The sequence below is a fragment of the Hipposideros armiger genome, unplaced genomic scaffold, assembly GCF_001890085.2.
Source record: "Hipposideros armiger isolate ML-2016 unplaced genomic scaffold, ASM189008v1 scaffold_467, whole genome shotgun sequence".
Taxonomy (NCBI): Eukaryota; Metazoa; Chordata; class Mammalia; order Chiroptera; family Hipposideridae; genus Hipposideros; species Hipposideros armiger.
Window position 1 is genome coordinate 1133622 of NW_017731817.1, and position 22663 is coordinate 1156284.

Consider the following 22663-nt stretch of genomic DNA (forward strand, 5'->3'; position numbering starts at 1 on the left):
TCCCAAGCCAGTTCTTAACCATCGCGCCACTCAGCCGGCCCAGTCTTTTTTATCTTTTTTGTCAGATTTTCAGGTGAATGAATCTTAGGGTCCTGGGATGGAGAAAGGAGAGCTCAATTTTGCCTATAAAATTTGACTATTTTAGTCACAGCTAAAAGCTAAACTGCTCAGATAGAGACTCTTATAAAATGCGGCTTTAAAATGATGTCTCAGGTCCCAAAATGAGCAGCCTGGCTGGCTGGCCAGCACGGCTGTACACAGACTTGTCCATCTGAGTGTTCCATCATCCCCGAGACGTGGTCCTTATCTGCCTGGTCAGACCTGGGCTGTGGAAGCAGGCAGATTCAGCTGTCTCAGACAGAGAGCGAGAATGTGGAGCAGTGTAGTGTGCCCAGTGCTTTTGAGGACAGATCTGGAAGACACATGTCCCTTCTGCTTCATTCCCCTGGCCAGAATCCAGTAGACGGCCATGTCTGGCTGCAAGGGAGGCTGAGAAAGGAGGGCTCACACTGGGTAGCTGAGTGGTCACACACCAACTTGGTTGCTGGTTAAGGGCCAAGTGCCCAGTGGTCTGATCAATGGGCGGATGTTGATGTGTGACTAGTTCACAACCAGAAGGCAAGCAGGAAACTATTGAATTAAATGCATGAAACTTTCCTAGCTCTATTATTACATGGTTAGCAGTTCAAATAAAAATAGCCTTCCTTTTCGTGACTAAACTCTATTACAGAGAAATGAGGACCTTAAACACATACTTTCCAAGCATTCCTGAGCCATATTTATGCCAAATTTACTGGTGCCCATTCATTTAGGGTGGAGTAAAACTAACTCAAAATATGCTTTGAAGAAGCAGTCGACTTTGAAAACTTTGGGCGCCTATTTTACTGGTTGCCATTTACTGGTCAGGAATTAAATATGCAGGACACTTCTTGTTTCCTGGTTGCCAGTCATGATTTGATTTTATTGTTTTTATGAAGAGATTGTTTGTCTCAGCCGATGGTACTAGCTTTCATTGGTCATCCTCACACTGTGTGTCCTAGCGATGATGAACTGTACTGGCCTCCCAGGCAAAGTGGTGTTTGTTTGCTCAGCCCGTGGGTCCTGAGTGGGGGCCCCTTCAGTTACACCTTCCCCCAGCCCTGGGGACACAGCCATTGAGGGCAGTGGGTCAACCACTTTAAGAGGTAGAGTGTGCTGGGACCAGGGTGGGGGGGGTGCAGGGAGCTTGCTCTTTCATTTTTTTAAAACCTAACCTGTAAGATTCTTCCCTTTTTTTAAACCAGCTGTAGATTTGTGTTCTGACAATGGCCACATACAGTCTTGCGTGAAATTGTCTCTGGGATAATGGAGCATTTCCCAGTCAAACCACAGCTCGGGGAGGCTTCAGCTTGCATGGGTTAGGAGGCAGTTGTGATCGTATGGTGCTTGCTTCGTGGCTGGCTGGCTGCAAAGGCCCCTGTGAGTTGGTCTGTCTCTTTGTCTTGGGTAGGAGTGCTGTCCTACAGTTGAGCTGGTTCCCTAATGCCTTCAACTTTTGCTACCTCTGGCTTTCTTATCCAGTGTCCTGGAGACAGGTGACATAAGAAGTGTCAGCACCACACAGAAAAATCTATGGGGAACATTTTTTTAGAGGGTGTCTGTCAGTTAGGATGGGGACTCAAAAAGACCATTGGCTTCCACAAGGTAAAGGTTTGGTTCTCTTAAGTCAGCTTGTTCAGGTGGTCAGGCCAGCATATTGCCTTGGTAGACCAGGGCTCCAGTTCCCCCATATGTGGCTTTTTCCGTGGCCCACGTTCCCAAGGTCATGATGGGTCCATGATGCTGCTTGCACTCCAGCTCCCGCCAGCAGGAAGGAAACGAGAGAAGTAGCAGAGCACCCCCCACCCCCACTTCATTCCCCTGACGTGTCTCAGGAGACGATACACTATGTCTGCTTAAATCAAGGGGCTGTACCTGAGGTGGAGAATCTGAGAAGCATATTATCTTTATTCTAGTGGTTCTGTGCCTAGCTAAAATAATTGAGTCCTATTACTGTGTAGGAGAACTGGAAGTGTGGCTTCCGGGGACAATTAGAAGTTTATGTCAGGGTGGTAGGTGGAAGTTACGGGATCTGAGTCCTAGTGAAGGACGATTACTGCTAATTCAGGGGTATAAGGCTCCCTGTGGGAGATGCCACCATCTGCCACCTCGGTAGCTCCCTGTCAAGTCCCCACACCAGGCATAGGGGTGTTTATCAGCATGAACAGCTTTTTCCCAGTTCCTTTGCCAGTTATTCTGTGCTGACTTCTGAGTGTCCGGTTGGGTGACTGGGAGACTGGTCACCCAGACTGCAGAGGAGGGGCACTGAACTCGGGGTTTAGGCTGCTATGTCTCGGGGTGGCGTTTGCAATTGGTGGCCATGCAGACCCTGTGAGCCTGCACCTCCATTGTGTAAGTTGCCAGACAAGTGGGCACAATCACCACATGCAGATGACAGGTTAATTATTGGTTGTATGTGAAGAGCCTTTAAAAAGTGGTTCTAAATGTTTTGGTTTGAGGTTATACAGAATGGTTTCTGTGTGGTGGTTTTATAGTGATACTCTGCCACTGGAATCAGTAACACCCAAACTTGCATAAACATTGAATTTAATTTTTGGAGTAGGCAATATATTCACATGGTTCTTACGTTATAATGTTATAAAAAAGATTTACACGGAGAAATCTTGTTCCCATCCTAATCTTTATCTGTTGCATTCTCCCACCCGCATAGATAATCATGGTTATTATCTCTGTGTGTGTGTAAAGTTTCAGCTTTTATTTATATAAATACAAGCAATGGCAAACATACATTTATATTTATTATGCATATTGCATATGTTATATATATGTATATATGTTGTTTCCCCTTGGTTTTCACAAAAAGTAATGTTCTATAGACACTTTCCTGCGCCTACATTTTTCACTTACCAGCATATTCGGTCTTTCACGTCAGGACCTTGTTCTTTTTTATATTGATTTGCCAGCACCAGAGTCTCACTAACATCAGTGTGCAGTGACGAGTGAGGGGGTCCCCACCGGGGGAGCAGACCCAGGTGGTACCACAGTCAGTAGGACGAGTTTTTGGAGTTCACAGACACCCTCTGACGTGTCGCTCACATTCCTTCTGCTCTGAGGATTCTCTGATGACTCCCCCCTACAATCCTGAGGAGCTAAGGAAGGTGCTTTTGTTTTGCTTCCACATTGCTCGGCTAGTTATCCACAGCCCCCTGCCCCTTCTCCATGCTTATTTATTTATGCTTCGCCTGTCTGTGTGACCAAGGCACATTCCAGTCTTAGTCCTCATCTGCAAGCTCTACCCTGCACTTTCCTCCTCCCTTCAAATGGAATTCTCAAAACATTTTAAGGTGCCGCTGCCTCATGGCTGCTTAAAGCAAGCGTGCCGATCATGGCATTCATTTAGCCTTTGTCATGGCTGTTCCAGGACCCTCAGCGCTGGGGGCATGCAGAGGCAGGCGGGCATCTGGAGGCCTCTCTGCCCCCGGCTGTCTGTCCCAGCAACAACAGGGGACCCAGGCGACCTCAGGAAATTGGCACAGACTTGCTCGTGTTCTTCCAGTTGTGTGCGGGAGTCCCAGGATCTGCCGGGGAGCAGCCCTCCCAGAAGACATCCTGACCTTGGGTCCTCCTCTCCTTCGGTCATCTCGTCCCCATTCTTCTGAGCCATTTGGCCGTCAACTGTGTTGTTTTCAGCTTCCATCACTAATAGGTGTCGGCTCCCCAGGGTGTTCCAGGCTCTTTATGATTCACGTCCCCGTGGGAGTGGCTGCCGTTGCTGTACCTGGGTTGGCGGTTTTAGTCAGACTTTAGGATGACAGACTTCTAACAGTTTGCCCACATACGTCACTTACGTGTCTCTTGGGGTTTCCCTCACATTGCTACCAAACCACAGGATGTCCCACAGTTAGGAACTTCTTCCTGCTTCACTTCCAGTGGCTCGATGACAGCTCCTGGAACTGAGAAATGGGATTGTCCCCTAGGAGTCAGTGAAAGACTTAATCCCCGTTAGAAAATAATTGAGTCCAAATGGTCTGTCTGCTTTATTAGCCAGTCGATAAATCCCATTGAAAGCAAATTCGCTGAAACGAGTCGCTAGCCCAACCTCTGAGCATCCGTGTTTATAAGGGCTGGAATATTCTATGCTTCTCACATCAGGAGAAACTGGTCTGGGGCCATGGTCAGCCAGTTAAGTGGGGACGGGCAAAGGGGAAGGAGAAGTGTGACCGTCCTCTGGGACTGTGTGTTGAGCAACAGAAAACTTGCAGCCCTTGGCCAGCAACAGGTGTGGCCGGCAGGGGAGGGGCTGGGCTGCTCTTCTGGTGGCCACAGAGGGCCAGGGCATGTGAGGCTTCTGATCACCCTGTGGTGGGCAGGCTGGAGGTGGACTGACACCAGAGACCACCACCCTGCCGGGGCCTGGGAAGGGCTGAGCTCCCGCTGCTGAGGCCTGGACACTACAGTCACAGGTTTCCATCCATTGGGACTCTTTTTCTGGATCTTCAAGGACCTCGGGATTCATAAAATGTACTTGACTTTGCATTCTTGACTTCGGCAAATGCTATGAGAACGATGAGCCCGTGCTATGCTGGGTGCTGGCCCCAGCCATACAAGGACCCAACTGTTTACCTGTGCACGTGGGCGCTTGGGAAGTGCTTTCGTTGACTTAAACAGTTCACTGTTTCACACCTCTGTGTTTCTGGAAACGCTTGTTTTGAACCTGAATTACTGGTAAACATGGGAGACTTTTGCATTTTATTCCTGAGGCTGGGCCCCTGCACAGGCTGGCACAATTTCCTTCTCGAAGGGTCCTGGGAAAGAGGCCACGGTTGTTGGTTTGTCCCTCTTTTCTGCTGGACTCCATGTCTCACAGTCCCCCCATTCCACAACCCCCAAGTCAATATTTAGAAGATGTTTCTGGGAAGGGCTCAGTGTGCACTATTGTGGCTCTGGGCCACGCAAAGCGAGAGGCTTGTTGTCCGCAGAGTCGGGACGCAGCGCCAGGTGACAGCTGTCAAGGATCGTGTACGGCGGGTCTGGAGCCCCAGGCCAGACAGTGCTCATAAGTCAGGAGCTGACTGTTCGGAGCGGCTTCTCTTCAGGACCATGAAGCTGGTGTTGTGATTTTTGCTGTGGCTCTTTTTTCTAGTGGCACAAATGAAGGGAAGCCCGGAGTCGGTGGGTTCATGCCTTTCGGGTTCTCCGGTGTCCTGTCAGGAGCGGCCACTTGCTTCTATGCCTTCGTGGGCTTTGACTGCATCGCCACCACAGGTACGTCCACCATCATCTGCTGTCCAGAGTGCGGGCCTTGGTCTTCCTGCTCTCTCAGGCAGGCTAGGCTCATTTTACCCACGAGTCACTATTTTCCTTCTTGTGGGCATGTGCCAGTTGCCGAACTTTCATACAAGTAACGTGTACATTTGTAGCTTCCTGCTTATCTTCCCCCTCCTTCCTTTTGTCACTTCCCCACATGGCGGTGCCTGACAGGAAGCTGCATTGTGACTGACTGGTCTGCTGCTAGCATGGGATAATGACAGCTGTGGCTGCAGCCTAATTATCTGTGCATCCAGGAGAAATGCCATTAAAAATACTCTCATCCTGGCTGCATCGACCCCCCAAATTTCCTGGCCAAAGGAAACAAGCCTTTTTCTTGGCTGAACCATGACACAGAGGCCAAGAGTACCCTCTGGGGCCTGTGGGTCTTCAGTCTGTGTTGCTAAGGGCCACCCCTTGTTTCCAGAGCCCGGGAGACCCTGGTCCCCACAGGGTCATTTGTGGGTGGCATGGGCTCCCTGAACACTGCGAGGCCTTGGGTACCTTTTGGGTTTGGGGGTGCCTCTCGTCACACCCTCCTGGACTGACTCCTGGCTGCTTCTAGGTGAGGAAGTCAAGAACCCTCAGAAGGCAATCCCCGTGGGCATTGTCGCCTCCCTCCTGATTTGCTTCGTTGCCTACTTCGGAGTATCCGCCGCCCTCACGCTCATGATGCCATACTTCTGCCTGGACAAGGCCAGCCCTCTGCCAGATGCCTTCAAGCATGTGGGCTGGGAAGGTGCCAAGTATGCTGTGGCCGTGGGCTCCCTCTGCGCGCTTTCTACCAGGTGAGGATCCTGAGACCCGCGGGAGGGCGTGAGTGCGGTGGGCCAGGTGGAGCCGGACACGTCGGTTTGCTGTTAAAATTGCCCTTCTCTCTGGAAAAGGTGCCAGTGCCCCAACCCTGGATGCTGTGGTTTCTCCCTTTCTTGTTGCTATTGATTACCCGAGTGTCGACTGTGATCGACCTTTCATGTTGAAGAGGCTGAGGCCTACTTTTTAATGTCACCTGCTCAGCAAGGGGCTCGCTCTATCCCTGACTTTGGCCACTGAACCAGGCCACCTCTTTGAACTCTGCATCTTGGCCTCCATTTGGGGGTAAAGTCGAGGTGACCTTGAGAAAGGGAGTGAGTGTCTTTTAACAAGAGACATTTTGCCCCTGGAATTTCCTACCAGCTAGTATAAACAAGAAATATTCGGTAGATACTGATTTGCCACCGACGTCCTCATGAATGTCATGATGTTTTTATTTTCTGTTTGATGAGCTGGAAATAATGGCAGGAATAATGATTAGATCCCATGCTAGTTTATGTTAGGCCTTGGCCATTCCTGCACGTAACGTGTCCTCAGAGTCCGTGCTTTTTCCCGAGTGAGTGTAGGGGACCCCGAGTCCTTAGCTGTGGGCTTCTCATGGTTTGGCGGGTGGCAGTTCTCAGTGAGGAGGCAGGGTTCCCGCTGCTCAGAGGCTAAGTGCCGGTCACGTCATGGTGCCCTCATTCATGGGGAGTTCTTCTTGTGGGTGATGCATTGTGCCTTCTCATCCCATCCAGCCTCCTGGGCTCCATGTTCCCCATGCCTCGCGTTATATATGCCATGGCTGAAGACGGGTTGCTATTTAAGTTTTTGGCCAGAATCAACAACAGGACCAAAACACCCATCATCGCCACGCTAACCTCAGGTGCCATCGCTGGTAAGAACTGCATCTACCTTCACATGCCAATATTTTAACACCCGTGATTATTATTCCCTAGGGAAATATCCTCAGTTGAACTGTGGTCTGTGAGAACTTTTAATTGGTCTTTTGAACATTTGGTTTTTACCCTCGGAACCTGGTGGTTTATGTGGCAATGTGACTGCCCTTTTGACAAAAGACGGAGGCCAGTGTTACAGAGGATGTGATAGAATTCTCAAAAGTTTGATTCTTCTAATACTCTTACCCTCTCATTGGTCAGAGCTTGAGACACACATGCACAGTCCCTTTAAAGCCATTAGTCTCCCCATTTCCTGAAAGTCCCTGAGTAGACTTCGGTGAGATGACATCTTGCATTTTCAAGCCAAGTACACTTTGTATTAGTACTGGAAATTCACTGTCCTTGTATCTTAGCTCGTGAATTCTCTGGAAAACGAGGGGTCCCTTATGATCAGCATTGTATAAAATGTGCCACCTCTTCCCCAGGGGATACTGAGGGTGTTGCTGATCAAGCCATTTGCCCTAAGTGTAGAAACCATGGCAGGCCCAGAGGAGGTTTATCGTGCCAGATAGGAGGTTCCTCCCCAGGAGGTCAGTTTTGACAGATGGAATCAGCGGGCTGAAGAACGCTTTGAGCCTCGCTGACGTTCCAGGGACCCTGATTAAGGAAAGGGGGCTTATATATGCACGTGTACCCTATGCTGTTTCAGGCATGTTTCCTCCTTTAATGATGGCGTTTCATAGCCCAAGAGGCAGAGGGACCTCATTGTGCAGAAGTGTGAGGGGAGGTGCAGAGGTGAAGACAGGACGTGCGCCCATAAGTGTGGTTTGTTTTTATGCCAGAGGCCGGCTCCTTCTGGACTGTTAGTAGAAAAGTGGGCCTTTTGGTGAACTAGGACAGATGACACCAGTCACAGCTTGTACCACAGGGACTTATCAAATGGCCATTGGTAAGATGGTCATCTTAAGTGAATGAGTTGTTGTTAGTAGTATTTATGCCATTAGCAAAGTGGGCTTTGTTTCGTGGATTAATATCACATAATAAAAGAAAGCTAGTTTTGTATTACACTCATATACTGGATTTATCGTGTAATTCTACTTTTTTGAGAGTGAATTAAGATTAAGAGACACCATATGTCGGAATACAACCAGAACATTTAACAGGTTATAGAATTGGAAAAAGTGAAGGTTCTTTTCAGTATTTACATATAATTTGATCATATTAAAAACTGGCCTAAATTTCCCCCTCATGCTGATTAAGGGAGATGAAACTGTAATCGTTAAAGTGGCTATAAAGTACATGCATGCATTCACCAAACTAAGGATTTACTCTTTCTTTTTATTTGGTGGAAGTGTAAATTAGTATTAGGTTTTCTAAAATCACCTCACATGGAGAAATTTGTCTCGAGTTTCTCTGTGAGTGGGAAGCTGGCATTTGTGGCGTTCACGGCTGGACACTTCTAACTAGCCAGGAGGCCCTCACTGCTCCTTAATCCTATTATTATTATTATTATTATTATTATTATTATTATTATTTTTAAGATTTTTATTGGGGAATTGGGGGATGGGAACAGCGCTGGGGAATTCGGGGAAGGGGAACAGACAAGTTGCTGTTCTTTTGTTCTTCAGTCTAGTTGTGGAGGACGTTGCTTCATTGACTCAAGTTGGCACCATCATTGCGCTCTTCCCGGGCGAGGCAGATCAGTCGCCGGCTTCTGGACGGCTGCTCACGGTGGCTGCTGGCCACTCACGCTGGCTGCTGGCTACACACGGTAGCCCATGGCAACACACTGCAGCCCAGCTCCAGGTTGAGCTGTTGTTCAGCATCTTAGCTGTAGAGGGCAGTGTCACTGGCCCTCATGTGTGGGATCTGAACTGGGGCCCTCTGGCATCCCAACCAGCTCTTAACCAACGCGCCACTCGACCGGCCCTCCTTAATCCTATTATTTATTCACAGTTTAAGTTTGTTTTAGTTGCTGTGATCTCTTGGGGCTTGAGAAATATTTGTGAAAAAGTAACGGTTTTGTGTTTATGCTTTAACTTGTCTTGATTGTGTATGATTTGAAAATAGCCCAAAGTAGACCTGGCCAAGTTATTGTTTAAATGGGAAACTTGACCTGCATATCCACATCGATATACACACACACTCACACAAAGTACAAAGCTTTTCAAATAAGCATGCATGTGTTATTTTTTCTAAAGTGTGGTCATGGTAAAGGGACTGAAACTTTTGGGAGCAACTCTTCCCTCACCCACCTCCTCATCACTGTTGCCGACCGATGTGTATATCTTGGATGATAAGCTCAGGGAGACCAGGACTGTCTGTTTTACCTCCTCGGTGGTATATACCATGCTCTCAGTGAGTGCCAGATATGTGGGTGGATAGATGGATGGATGGGTGATGGATGGAGGATGGATAAATGGAATGATGGGTGGGTAGATGGATAGAGGGGTGGATTGATAGATGTAAGTGACTGTCTATGAGTCAGCTTGGTATAGAGAAAGAAACACTAGATTCGGAGTTACAAGAACCTAGTTCAGATTCTGACTTTCCACCTACCAGCTGTGTGACCTTAGGTAACTCTCCCAATATGTCTGAATTTCAATTTCTCCATCTCTAGTGTAGGGATAGCTTTTAAAGTTGCCATGAAGATCAAAAAAGTCATGTTGATGAAAGTACTCTCTATAAATGTTAATTAGCACACTCTGTTGAGGACTGTGTATGCCATTTAATCCTGAGCTTTTCTTCCTTTAAGCAATGTCTTTCCATGGAAAGGGCCAGGGGTGAGAGGGGAAGGAAAAGTGGTACCCCTCGTGTGCCCCAGATCACAGGTGGGCAGTGGTGTTCTGGATGTCATTATGTGCAGAGGGTCATCCATGGATGCTGATGTTTGTCCCCTCCCCAGCTGTGATGGCCTTCCTGTTTGACCTGAAGGACTTGGTGGACCTCATGTCCATTGGCACTCTCCTGGCTTACTCTCTGGTGGCTGCCTGTGTGTTGGTCTTACGGTATGTATGGCTTTTCTGGGTCCCACAACGGAAGTGCACATGTACCCTCCTGCGAGCCTCTTAGCAGTTAAATTCATGGTTTATACAGTGTAAATTTCAGGCCGTTGGGAGCTGCCCAGGAGAAGGTGGGATCTAGTTACATTGAACACCCTTGAAAAAGGGGGTGGCCCCACTACCCTCTATGATGTACCCTTATTTTCTTGGCTAAATGTTGGAAGACTACCCCGACTGTTGGGCCTGGATTCTGGGATCATAATTTTTGAAGGCTTAGGGTAATGATTTCAGTGTGGTCCAGAGGGGATGGGGCACTGGCCCTGGTAGGAATTGGGAAAGTCCAATGGAACTTGGATCACCATGATGACCTGTGACACTCAGGTTACTGTGATGCTTCATTGCACTGCTGCTGGAGGAAGGAGTCCCAGTACATGGTGTGGGGTGGCCAAGGCTGACCTTCAGGAAGACTTTCTGAGTCCTGGCTGTTCTAGCCTTGTGTGTACCAGGCCAGCCCTGGGGGTGGCCATAATAAAGCAGCCCCAGGCCTAGGCTTGGTGTCGCAGTGTTCTCAGCTACCCCAGGATTCCCTCCCCGACAAAGCGTACCCCCAGGAGCCAATTTTCCTTTATTCTGGAAGGACAGGGCTCTGCATCCCCACTCCCAGGAATGGCCTGAGGTGGCGGCATTCTTCATGAGAACATGTACTCATGGAAACTCAGTGTTGGTCACTTGGAAAGAGCCTCCTTATTTCTTTTCAGGTATTTATACTTGTAAGGCCATGGATTTCATTTCCAGTGTGCCCAGAAACTAATATGTATAAAACCTGGGTTGAGCCATGGCGCGGCTGTGTAGAATCAGCTAAAACTAGTTTGTGACCAAAACTGGTCTCCCCAAAGGCTCAATGCTAGAATCTTCTCCAAGGTCCCCCCACTTAATGACCGAAATAGTGTTGCATAAGTGAATCAGTGAAAATAGAGTGAATATCTTTCTGCTCCCTCTGAGAGTGTATGCAAAATAATTCATAAGGCACTCTGTTTTTCAAAGCTGTTGGAAAAGATTTGAGCTCTGTTTGTTTTCGGTGGGAAGATGAGGAGTCTCACTGAAAATGACTGCTGCACTTTGCCGGTTGCTTGTGTCTTAGAAATCATTCCACAGGCTGGGTCTGTCATCTAGCTCTATAGATTTATTTATATGAAGGCACTTGGAATTCTAAAATAAATTGATCCAATTAAGCCTTGCACACAGAATATCTCAAACCCATCAGCCTGCAGACACATTTCTGCGGCTCTCTGCACCCAATAGGATCCTAATGTTATTGCTTTCTATTTCTGGCTGTGCTTTTAGCTCCCTACAGCATAGTTTTGTTAGAAGTGGCCTCATACCTTAAGCATCCAAGGGCCAGTGCTACTTGTGAGAGCCAGAGAACCCGTCTCAGAGCGTTCCTCTGTGTATGGTGGAGGTCAAGTTGTCTCAAAACAAAGACGCCAAGGAGGGTGTTGTCAGAAGCAGGAGCAGAAAGCAAGGACCCAGCTCTCCTCTTCTGTTTCCAGTTTTCCAGAGAGGATGTCATTCTGATCATCTTCCCATTTTATGCCTTATGTCCTGGGCAACTTACCTTTGAAAGCTTAATAAGAACTTGAGATAGTGTATGTTCTTTTTCTGATGAAAGCAAATCGTGATGGTCATGCAGCACATTTTTCTGTGCAGGTATCAGCCAGAGCAACCTAACATGGTATACCAGATGGCCAGAACCACCGACGAGCTGGACCAAGTAGACCAGAATGAATTGGTGAGCACCAGCGATTCCCAGACAGGCTTTTTACCAGAAGCACAGAGGTTTTCTTTGAAAACTCTACTCTCACCCAAAAACACGGATCCCTCCAAATTCTCTGGGCTAATTGTGAACATTTCAACCAGCCTCATAGGTAAGAGCCTGCACTTTCCTGTAAGGTGTCTGGTGTCCTCCTTGTTAATGTTGCATGGTTTCTTGTCACTGGGGGTGGGGGGAGATTCCAGAAGGGATAAGCACCTGTTTTGCTGCTGGACTGTACTGTCCGTTATTCTATCCTCATTGTAGGCAATGCCTACAGAAATAGAGCCTCCCTTTCCATGGGTTTTGAGGGGAACTGAGGATATCCATGGAAGTTGAGAAATAGTAGAGATGTATCTCTCTTCATATCTTTCTCTCTCTCTCTCTCTCTCTCTCTTTCTTTCTCTCTCTCTCTCACAGCAATTCTTATCATCATCTTCTGTATCATGGCTGTGCTTGGAAAGGAGGCCCTGATAAAGGAGGAGTTGTGGGCAGTCTTTGTACTCATTGGCTCTGCCATCCTCTGCTCAGTGGTCACGATCATCATCTGGAGACAGCCTGAGAGCAAGACCAAGCTCTCGTTTAAGGTGAGTAGGGTCCCCCAGGGGCCTGCAGGGAACCGTAGGACAGACCCTGGCACCCCTGATGGGAGGCTGGCCCTGCATGGGCCCCACCGGTCCTGGGTGTCTGCAAGGCAGTGCGTGCCGGCCAGCTTCAACACTAGAAGGCAAGAGCCCGAGGGCGCACAGTGCCTGCCAAGGCCCTGATCCTGCAGGAAGACAGCCTTCCCTGCCCCGGCTCCCAGGTGGCCCAGCAACACCTCATCCACAGGGGCTTCTCATAGTGTCATCCAGGGGGATCGCATGTCATTACCGGCCTCGGAGGTGACCGAGGCGTCTGTATTTTAGGTAATACAAATAATAAAATAGCTTAACCTCAGAGATGAAGGGAAATCCTTCTGGCCCCTCCTGTAGCAGGAAGATAGCAAGAGGGGAAAAGGAGAAGAGAGCTTCCTTGGGCGATTAGTGCCTTAGAACCAAACTCTCAGCTACTAGGCTTTCCCCGCGCGTGTGTGTGGTGGGGGCTGGGGGCTGGGGGTGGGATGGGCACGCACTTCCTCTTCCCCATGTCAGTCTCAGGGGCACGGTGTTTCCCCGTGTAGTTTTGATAAATGACGCAGACCCCGTCCAAGCTGACTGCCACATCGTGTCTTTGCAGGTGCCCTTCCTGCCGGTCCTCCCTGTCCTCAGCATCTTCGTGAACGTCTATCTCATGATGCAGCTGGACCAAGGCACATGGGTCCGGTTTGCGGTGTGGATGCTGATAGGTACGTCCGGCCGGGGGTCCCGCTGTGCCCAGCATGTCCGATAGATAGCCCGGCATCTCCTGAGGTCCCCACCCCCGGATCTGGTACCCTGTTGCTCACTCGTCTCCCTACTATTTGGCTGGATGACTGTCATCGAGCCCTCCTCGGTTCAGATTTTAAAACCCAGTGGAAACACATGTAACCAGCGGTTTTCTCTCAAACAATATGGAGCTTCCCCCTCCCTCCCTTTCAGGTACTTTGTGTTTTGATAGTCTCGTGCTTGAACTGGTTATGTGCCTGGGCAAGAGCTTGACTTGAATGAGAACACAGCTGTGAGTCTGCCGTCCGTAAAGCACTGGTTCGTCTCACCCCATGGGAAAGTCTGCGCTGCCCTTCTGTGTGTGGGCTGCGGGTCCTGGCCGGGCCTGCGAGAGGTGTGGGAGTCACCGCGCGGTGCTGGCCTGTGTGGGACTGGCTGTGGCCTGCCCCCTCTCTGGGCCTCTGCCACCAGTGCTGCAGGAGGTGGACTCGGGTTCCTTCCTCAGTGTCTGATGCAAGGGTCTGGCCTGGACCTTCGTCCCTCAGTGTCCCTGAGAAGGGCAGTAAGCCCAGGACAGGGGCTCCGCCAGCCTTCTCAGCCCCGGGTGCTGCATTCTGGGGGCAGATAGCTGCTCCGCCGCCACGGGATCTCCGGGGGGCACTTTGCTGGCCCATTCTCTATAGGCCCCTCACCCACCGCAAAGCATAGCCCATGGCTAGCTGGACAGATGTCTCCCGGAGAGCCTGTCTGTAAGAGAGCTGGCTCAGTCTGTGCTCTCACTCGCTCGGCCCACTGTGGCCATTTCTCGAGACTGTGGGCAGAGGCGCTCACTCCCGGGCAGAGGTGGAGCGTGCCTGCTTCTGAGCTTCCGGCGTTAGCTGTTTCCTGGACTTTTGGGGGCTGAGTCCTTCTTTTAAGGCCTGCTCTCCTTATGTCACCAGCACAAGGGTGGCCCCAGGGTGGCACAGTTCCTGGGTGGAATCTCGGCCCCTCCACAGACCTTTGGAGTCCCCAACTGGACCGGACTGCGTTCCCAGGTGACCTGAATGGCTGCTGCAGTGGGACAGTCACTTGTGCAGAGAAAGTGGAGGCATTCAGGCAGACGTCACGGACCCGGGGCAGCCCTAGTATCTGCTGGAATCCCACCCTGAGGGACAGCGAGGCCTCCGCAGTGTCTGTCCTGTCCCCCTCCAGCGGCCACAGGGCTCCTGACCGGACCAGGTGGTCAGTGGGTGAAGCTGAGGGACCGATGCCCCTCCTTGGGTTCCCAGCTGAGCTGCTCCCCTGCTCAGGACCTTCCCTGATGTGAGGCTTTCCAGAAGGACGCATGTGGAGGCGAGACGGTCACCTTTGCTGACCCTGTTTGAAGAGTCGTATTGTTTTTCCCAGTGTAGAAAGTCAGCCCGGACAGGCAGCATGGGAGGCTTTCCTCAGCTTTCCCGAATCCCTCTCACTCTTCACTGTTCCCTGCTTTCGGCCCACAGGCTTCCTCATCTACTTCGGCTACGGTGTGTGGCACAGTGAGGAGGCGTCCCTGGCTGCTGGCCAAGCGAGGACTCCTGACAGCAATTTGGACCAGTGCAAGTGACGTACAGGTCCATCCCCCAGAGGTGACAGCAGCCCTGAGGGACGCCCACGGACGACCCGGAAGCATCTGGCTCTCCCCAGCAATGCAACAGGACCCACCTGCACCCACAAGGCCCCCATGCAGCAGAAGGCTCACTGCTCAAGCTGCGTCCTGAGCCCACCGCTCGTGGGGCTCGCCCCATCTTACTCACGGTGGCTCACCAGGCCCCGTCACCTCTGACGGCTCCCTCGCTGGGGCCGCTCGGCTGTGGCTGACCACTGTCTCCTGACCTCCCTCTGAACAAAAGAAAGCAGCTCCTCTCCTCATCTGCTGTTGTGGCCCTCAGCAGAATGAGGTCACCTCCTTATTAAGTGGGAAGCCAGGCCTCGTCCCCAGGCACCGTTCTGGTATTGAAAACGCACAGACTCCAAACTCTTAGTACCCATCTCACTGCTCAGCCCCAAACAGCAAGCCATAGATGCAAGACAAGTACCACAAAATAGTATGTCCCCACAGTTCCACTGCAGAGCCAAAGGCCAGTGGTCTGCTCTAGAGGAAAAGCAAGGCTGGTTTCCTTCTGCCTCTGCCCTCTGCGTTGCTTCCAGAAGGGGTCTTAGAACTGTGACCCCTTCTCCACTTGGTCTCCAGGCAGGAGCTCCGCTCTGCTGCCTTGACAGACCCCAGCCCACTCCGCTGCAGGACTGAGGGCAGACGGGGAAGGGACCGCCACTATGGGAACAAGGCGGGGCCGGAGAGGGCTGGCCTCGCTCCAGTTGTGTGCACACAGGGCACCTCCCTCAGCCACATTCCCTCCAAGTCCGGCTGGTTCCTGCTGCTTCTGGCATCTCACCCCTGGCTGTGTGTCCTGAGTAACTGGAACATGACGTTGTATTTAAGGAGGACCGGCCTCAGATGAGCAGAGCTCAGAACACCATTTTCCATGGCTGTCTGCCATTCACCAAGTCCTGCGGTCAGTGTCTAGGGTCTTGTAAGGTCCCCAGGACAGGTGTGCACTCATTCTGAGGTGATGGCGACCAGTCCTCTGAGCCCCTCGTGGCCCTGACACGATCTCTGTGGCCCCTCTCTTACGCGGAAGCAAACTGAGTCCTGTGAGTTGCTGTGAGTCACTCCACCACATTAAGTTGGCACTTAGCTTTAACTTGGAAAATGGCCAGATAGTTACTCCATGCCATGAGCCTGCTGTCCAGCGTGTGGGGTCCACACGTGAGACAACTCGTCTTGCTGTCATCTGAATGCCGTGGGCTTGTAACCCTGCCCCGACCCCCTGCCTGTAGGTCTGCACACACAGCCCACTGCCCTCTGGCGCTCACACGTCTGCACAGGTGGGAGCCAGAGGAAACGGGAATGCTGGCCGTGCCTTCCTCCAGTTAGACTGTAATTCAGGAGGCAGAAGGGCCCACGTTGACAGGAGCTGAGGGGGCAGGTGTTTTAGACACCACGGAAAATGTACATGCTGCTTTCAAATTTAGTTTCCCATTTATTTCCCTCCTCCTCCCAGCCTTTGGCACAAATCTGGTAGAAAGAAGTCTGATAAATTGACAGCGCTTGTCTTTTCTCCCTCTGCCCCTGGAGGTTCTTAGAGAAAAACGCATAAATTAGTGAAACGGGCTTCTCTGGCAGGTGGGTGGGCAGCCCTGGGGCCGGACCACCCTTCAGGATCCTAAGAGCCCAAAGTCTGGATTTCCAAAGAAGGGTATTTAAATTTATATAGATTGGTGCTGTAAAATATTTTGATAGATATTAACTTATTTTGTTTGGGTTGTGTGCTGTCTTGGTGCCTGTTAGTTATTTGTCTGCTTGATCTGCCTGATATTGTTCCACATAAAGAGAATTTTGAGGGAGAGTGTGTCTAAGAAAGTTGGAGAGGAGAGAGATTTTTTTTTTTTACTTTAATTTCTCTTTCTGGCTGAAATTTCTGTGCAAGACAGCACCCAACAGACTGGTTACAACTGACATTTCAGCTGGCAACATCCATCCTTCTACAAAGTGAAAAGGTGTTTCCCCTACACTGTGTCACGAATGAGAACCTTCCGGGCGTCTCCTTCCTCAGCCCAGAGCAGGAAGGTGCTCAGTGCTAAGGAAAAGCCGGGCAGCCTCCCGGCACAGCAGGAACGCCCCCCATATGGGAAGGGACCCCAGGGAGACAGAGACAGACAGGTCTCATGGTCCCTGCGGTCCTGTTGAGAGTAGTTTGCTCTTTTCTGTATGAGGACAGTCATGGAAGGATGGTGTTGAGGCTAAGCCTCTCGATGTGAGTTGACTCTTATACACCCCCTATTCCTGCACCAGAAACACACACACACACACACACACACACGCAGAAAGAAAACGCACCCAAACGGTTTCAGACAGTTTCCCATCTCCCCACACCCGCAACAAGAATAGAATTCTGTTTCACAGCCCAGCCAGTATTTTCCTACATAGTCAGAAATTCCAGACCTCCAGAGACACACCCTTTGGAAATATTGTGTCTATGCTTATCTTACATTGGAAAGACCCGTTTGTGATAAGGAGCACCCTTTCCTGCCTCCGTAGGCCCCGCCCCAGACAAACCAGAGCCCCAGGACCTCTGCTGAAGGGGGAGGCTGAAAGGAGTCTGCAGGGAAGCAGCCGGGCCCCTGCGGGCCTGTGAGACAAGAGCCGCTTCCAAGAGGGGGGCCCTCGGCCTCTGCACAGCCCCCACTCCACTCAATCACACACCCTCAGCCCAACTTTGGGCTGGATTTGTTTTAACAAACTAAGTGAGTCTGAACAAACCCAGGCTGTTTGGGAAAGACTGCTAAATGTATGCTGTTATCAGAAGTCCCCACATCTTCCCGCCTTCGGTTTGTCCCACTGAGTGTATCAGGCAGTCAGCCTCCTGGTCCCATGTGCTGACTTGTGGTTTGGGCACCGCAGGCCTCCCCCCTGCCGTGTGCCCACCCCCAGCTCCCAAGGCACTGATACTGCCTTCTGCGCCTGTGGCACAGCCTGTGCTCCACCTGGGGGAGGTGCCAGGCCCAGCCAGAACCCTTAGCCACTGCATTTGCTGTGCTTCATGTGCATGGGGGCGGGGAGACTGGCGGGAACATGGGTTCTACCAGGTCTCCTCCCCTCCACCCCTGCCACTAAGCAGGCATTCTGAATTGACTGGGTTTTGCTGTCCCAAATAGGATGGCCTGTAGCCTAACATTGGAGACAGAGCTCAGGACACGGTGGGAGGCTGGGTTCCTTGAGTGAGTGGATGTGCCTCAGAAAGATCCCGCCCAGAGGGTAGGTGAGCTCACGGGTATTTTGGGGGCCTCTGCCTGGCTCTGCCAGGACCAATCTTATGATTTCAAAGTCCCACTATTACGCATATAACAAGAGCTGTCTGCATGAAGACAGACCCCATGACCAGTGTGTTCCAGGATGGATGGAGAGGCGTGTTTGTGGGCACGTCCACGCTCTGGGGCGTAGGTGTGTGACGTGTGAAGTGTTCGACTTCACCTCCGATGGAGCTAAGTGTGTGTTATGTATAATTGTTATGTATAATTTAAAATATGTTTGCCATCGTAATGAGAGTATTGTATGTAAGGCTCCTTAGAGGGAGCGAGATGTACATTTGGCCAGGCTCGCTTGGACGTTTTTGGTAATGAAATGCTGTATTGATTCAGTGGTGCAAGAAGCTACACTCTGTTTCATCATCGTAGTTATGATGGCCGATGGATTTTTAAAGAAAAGAGAAAATATCAGCTGACTTGCATCTTCATCTCCATAATCCAGAGTCTTTTTGTGTCCATTGCTTCGTTGAGTGGTAGCGCTCTCTTTCATGGGGGACCTGGACTGGCCAACGGTCTCGGGGCGTGGCTGTCAAGGAGCCGCCCTGGAGCGTCTGTGAAGCTAAGCTGCTGGCTGGGAGACCACATGAGAAGGAGGCCTTGGCTGTGAAGTCCACCTCGATTTTCTCAGGGTGTGAGCGCGTCCAGCAGGGTCAGGAAGCAGGGCTGGGAAGATGCACTTGGACTTTGTTAATTTATTAACAATATGATTGTGTGTTTCTTGATGACAAACTTTTAATTTTGGCACTTATTTTCTCATTTGAGAAGTTATAATATATATTTAAGGTAAGTTTCCTGCTTAAGTTGTGCCTTTCAGCGTCCATGGGTGTGAGGAGCACAAAGGGTGATGACCCAAGAAGGGTCGGTTTATTATCAAACCTGAATAGCTGTGGTTTCTCCAGCAGACTTTTTTTTCTACTGAACTTGGAGCCATTATTAAATGAATTGTGTTTTTATTATGTAAATTATGAAATATTTTTTGCTTGTTTGATGCTCTATTTTTCTAATAGTTTTCTTATAGTTGCTTATAATTGTGATACTAGATTTTAGATTTTGACGCTAACTGCAAATTAGGTTGGTCTGTGCTGGTCCCTCCTGTTTTTATTTTAAGAGCAAGCATCGTTACCCATCGCCTTTGAAAAATGTGAAACTCCGCTCTATCCCATTTTTGCTGACAACATTGTACGTCGACAACCCTATCATGTTTTATGTTATAAAATCCGACTGTTTTGTGGTACACTAGCTCATGCTTGTGCAAAGTCTAATAAATTCTGCCGATGGCTTCAGTGGGCACTGTGTGATCTCAATTCTAGCAGCTCTCAGCTGGGTCTCCAAGCATAGCAGCGCCCCCACGGAGAGTTCAGACCCTGCACTTTGTTTCTGTAGTGCCTCTCTGCCTGCCGGCACCGAGATGTACGGCCTCTTTCCCTTCAGCCATTTGGTGAAAATCATCCCAGCGATGAGCTGGAACAGTCACGACTAGATGATCCTTGTTTAGGGTCCTCTGATCTGTCCCCACCTCCAACTCTGTCCATGTCCTGCCATGAAGCTGCCCACTTGCTGACAGGCTTGGCTTTGAGTGGGTGCAGCAACACCCTTCACACCAGAACTTCCCTCCACACCTTGTGAGGATGAGTGCATTCAGGGCAGAGAGGGAGGGGGATTGTAGCTGGTTTGCTCCATACCCCCCCTTGAGAAAGCGTTTTTTTTGTGAGGCAAATTCATTCAAGTGGGCCTTAGCGCTCAGTCACTGACATGCAGTGATTCAGTAATCATGCGGGAAGATCTGTGGCCTGGAAGATAGAGCCTAACCTTTGCATCCTCTCAGCTGATGACAGTGCTGCAGGCGACATCCAGGCCCACAGAGAGAAGGGCAGGGAGCTGCTGCTGGGCCTGGCGCTGGCTGCTTGTCATCAGAATAGAATAGTGAAGTGCACCAGGCACATCGCATGGTTGTCCATCACATGGTAAACTAGACCACAGCCTGGACCGTGTGGAAGTGTCCCCACCCTGCTCCCAAGGTGTGCAGGGTCCAGGGCCATGCTCAGGCGGGGTTCTCCCTTGTGCCCCCCAGCCGGCTCCCCGGGGCGATTTCTCAGTTGGTGGTTCTGCTGGTAACTGGCAGGTGCCAGGGAGCCCAGCCCTTGGCAAACAAGGCGGGCCAGTTTCACAAAGCATCCCAGAGGGCCCAGAATTGGGACAGGACCACGGGGGGCAGAGGCAGGCCTGTCCTTGGTGCGGTGCACAAATCCGATAAGCACTCACCTGGGTCCAGCGCCCCACGGAGCCGGTTCCCACAACGCCACACTGCTACCTGGTGGTGGGCGCAGCACCTGCAGGCAGCCTGCCAAGTCCCTCCGTAGGTTTCAGCCTTTTCTTAGGAAACCCTGAGCCCCAGAAGCAGTCCAGGTTGCAGGCCTGTGGGGGAGTCATCTGGAGCACCTTCTCCCTGCACGGTTTGGTCATGAGACTTGGTGATCCCAGAGCTGCTACCAAAGCTTGTCATTTGCAGTAAAGAGGAATTCCATGGGGGCTTCTCACCAGGCGACATCCCAGGGTCTGCCACCAACTTCCACACCCACCATTCCAACCCAGCCTGGCCCAACCGCCTTCCAGAGCTGGACCAACAGCTGTGGGATCCTCTTCAAAGGCATCAGCTTCCTTTGAACAAAATCAAGCCTGTCCACCAACCCATCAATACAGCCATTTAAAAAATGCACTGTGAGAAAGGAAACAGGCAGTGGCTAGTGAGGGGAGCCCTTTGGACTGCTTCTCAGTGTGGTCAGCACCTCATCTCAGTGGAATCTGCTAAATTGTGGAAGGGAGAAGCAGTGCGACTTGCACTTCCCCACTGATGCTTTACATTTTTACTCCCTAAAACAAAAGTTCCTTCCTGAGTGCCTACTGAGATGTCAGCTCTGCAGAAGCGGGAAAGGGGGGTGCAATGCATCCCCTGCTATATCACTCTGGGAGCAGGGAAAACCAGAAACCACATCACAGAGAGCAGCAGCCATGCGCGGTGGCCTGCTAGGTCGTCTGTGCAGCGGGTGCCCTGGCATGCTGCACCCAGGCAGGGCCCAGGTCACATGCAGGAGGGCGGCCTCAGCTTAGATCTGCACAGCATTCTGTCCCTGTGGCTGGTGCTGGGGAAACCTCGGTGAGATAGGCGCACTACTCCCCATCTTCTGAGCAGGGCTCCCCTCCATGCTCAAGGGGGAAAGCAGCGCTGGGTGGGCAGAAACCCAGGGGGACTGGGGTTTTTTTGTTGTTCTGTTTTGTTTTTTAAAGAGATTTGAGAGAGATTAAAACGAAGATATTTAGCAAACTTGAAGTGAATTAATTGCCCTTGCTTTAATAACCAGGACAGCTTACCAGCCTTTGGTGGTGGGTTTTCTTTTTTTTTTTTTTTTAAGATTTTATTGGGGAAATTGGGGGAGGGGAACAGCCAAGTTGTTGCCCTTCAATCTTAGTTGTGGAGGGCGCAACTGGCTCAACTCCAAGTCCGGTCACGCTGCTCAGCTCAAGGTGCTGTGTTCAATTAGTTGCGGGTGGGTGTAGCCACCATCCCATGCAGGAGTCGAACCAGCAGCGTTGTTGTTTAGAGCACACACTCTATCCACTGAGCCATCCGGGCGGCAGCTCAGCTCAAGGTGCCAAGTTTAGTATTAGTTGTGGGTGGGTGTAGTCACCGTCCCATGTGGGAGTCAAACCGGCAGCCTTGTTAAGAGCACACACTCTATCCCCTGAGCCACCCAGGAGGCAGCTCAGCTCAAGGTGCCGAAGTCAGTCTTTAGTTGCAGGCAGGTGTAGCCCACCATCTCGAACAGGCAACCTTGTTGTTAGGAGCACGTGCTCTCACCAGCTAAGCCATTTCTACCACCTGTTGGCAGCTCAGGGGCAGCTCAGCTCGGGTGCAGCTCACTGGCCCATGTGGGAATCGAACTGGCGACACTGTTGCTCAGAGCTCGCACTCTTGAGCAAGCTCTTAACCAACTGAGCCACTGGGCCAGCCCTGTTTTTGTTTGGTTTTTTTTGTTGTTGTTGTTTTGCTTTTAAGCATTTGACCCCAACTTTCCAGTGGGCAGGACTCTGACTCTGGATGGCAGGGTGAGGGCCCAGAGACCTTGCTCTGTGCCTGTACGCAGAGGTAGCACCAGCTGTGTGGACAGCCTGGACCAACAGCAGGTGGGACTACATCCAGGTATACCTCGTTTTATTGTGCTGCACTTTTATTTGCCTCACAGATGTGTTTTTTTTTTTTTCAAATAGAAGGCAAGCCTCTCCACCAACAAAAAGATTACGACTGGCTTTATTGCAATACACGCTTGGTTGCGGTGGTCCGGAACCAAACCACTACACCTCTGAGGCCTGCCTGCACCCACTTCTGGGTTTCTGCCTGAGCATCACTCTTCCATCAGTCCTCCCCGCCGAGATGACCCAAGTCCCCCAGGCAAGGAGAGCCACGTGTGCAAGAGTCCTTGGCGCAGAGGAGGTGACTGAGTGGCTAACTTCAGAGGCCGCCTCTGGTGGCCGCACATTGGCTATGGGAGGGGGACACAGATCCCCACAGACAGGACGAAG

General features: G+C 50.9%; 1 protein-coding gene across 11 annotated transcripts in view; it reads left to right on the forward strand.

The window, feature by feature from the left end:
- SLC7A1 (solute carrier family 7 member 1) overlaps window positions 1–19372 on the forward strand; it is a 72938-nt gene extending 53566 nt beyond the window's left edge. For all 11 annotated transcript variants that reach the window (XM_019666341.1, XM_019666347.1, XM_019666344.1 and 8 more), the window contains 8 exons: window positions 5183–5304; window positions 5912–6134; window positions 6897–7036; window positions 9943–10045; window positions 11747–11964; window positions 12270–12436; window positions 13068–13176; window positions 14680–19372. In XM_019666341.1, coding sequence (XP_019521886.1) covers window positions 5183–5304; window positions 5912–6134; window positions 6897–7036; window positions 9943–10045; window positions 11747–11964; window positions 12270–12436; window positions 13068–13176; window positions 14680–14783 — 1186 coding nt within the window. In that variant the 3' untranslated portion in view covers window positions 14784–19372. The remainder of the gene's footprint in view (window positions 1–5182; window positions 5305–5911; window positions 6135–6896; window positions 7037–9942; window positions 10046–11746; window positions 11965–12269; window positions 12437–13067; window positions 13177–14679) is intronic.
- The last annotated feature ends 3291 nt before the right edge of the window (window positions 19373–22663 follow it).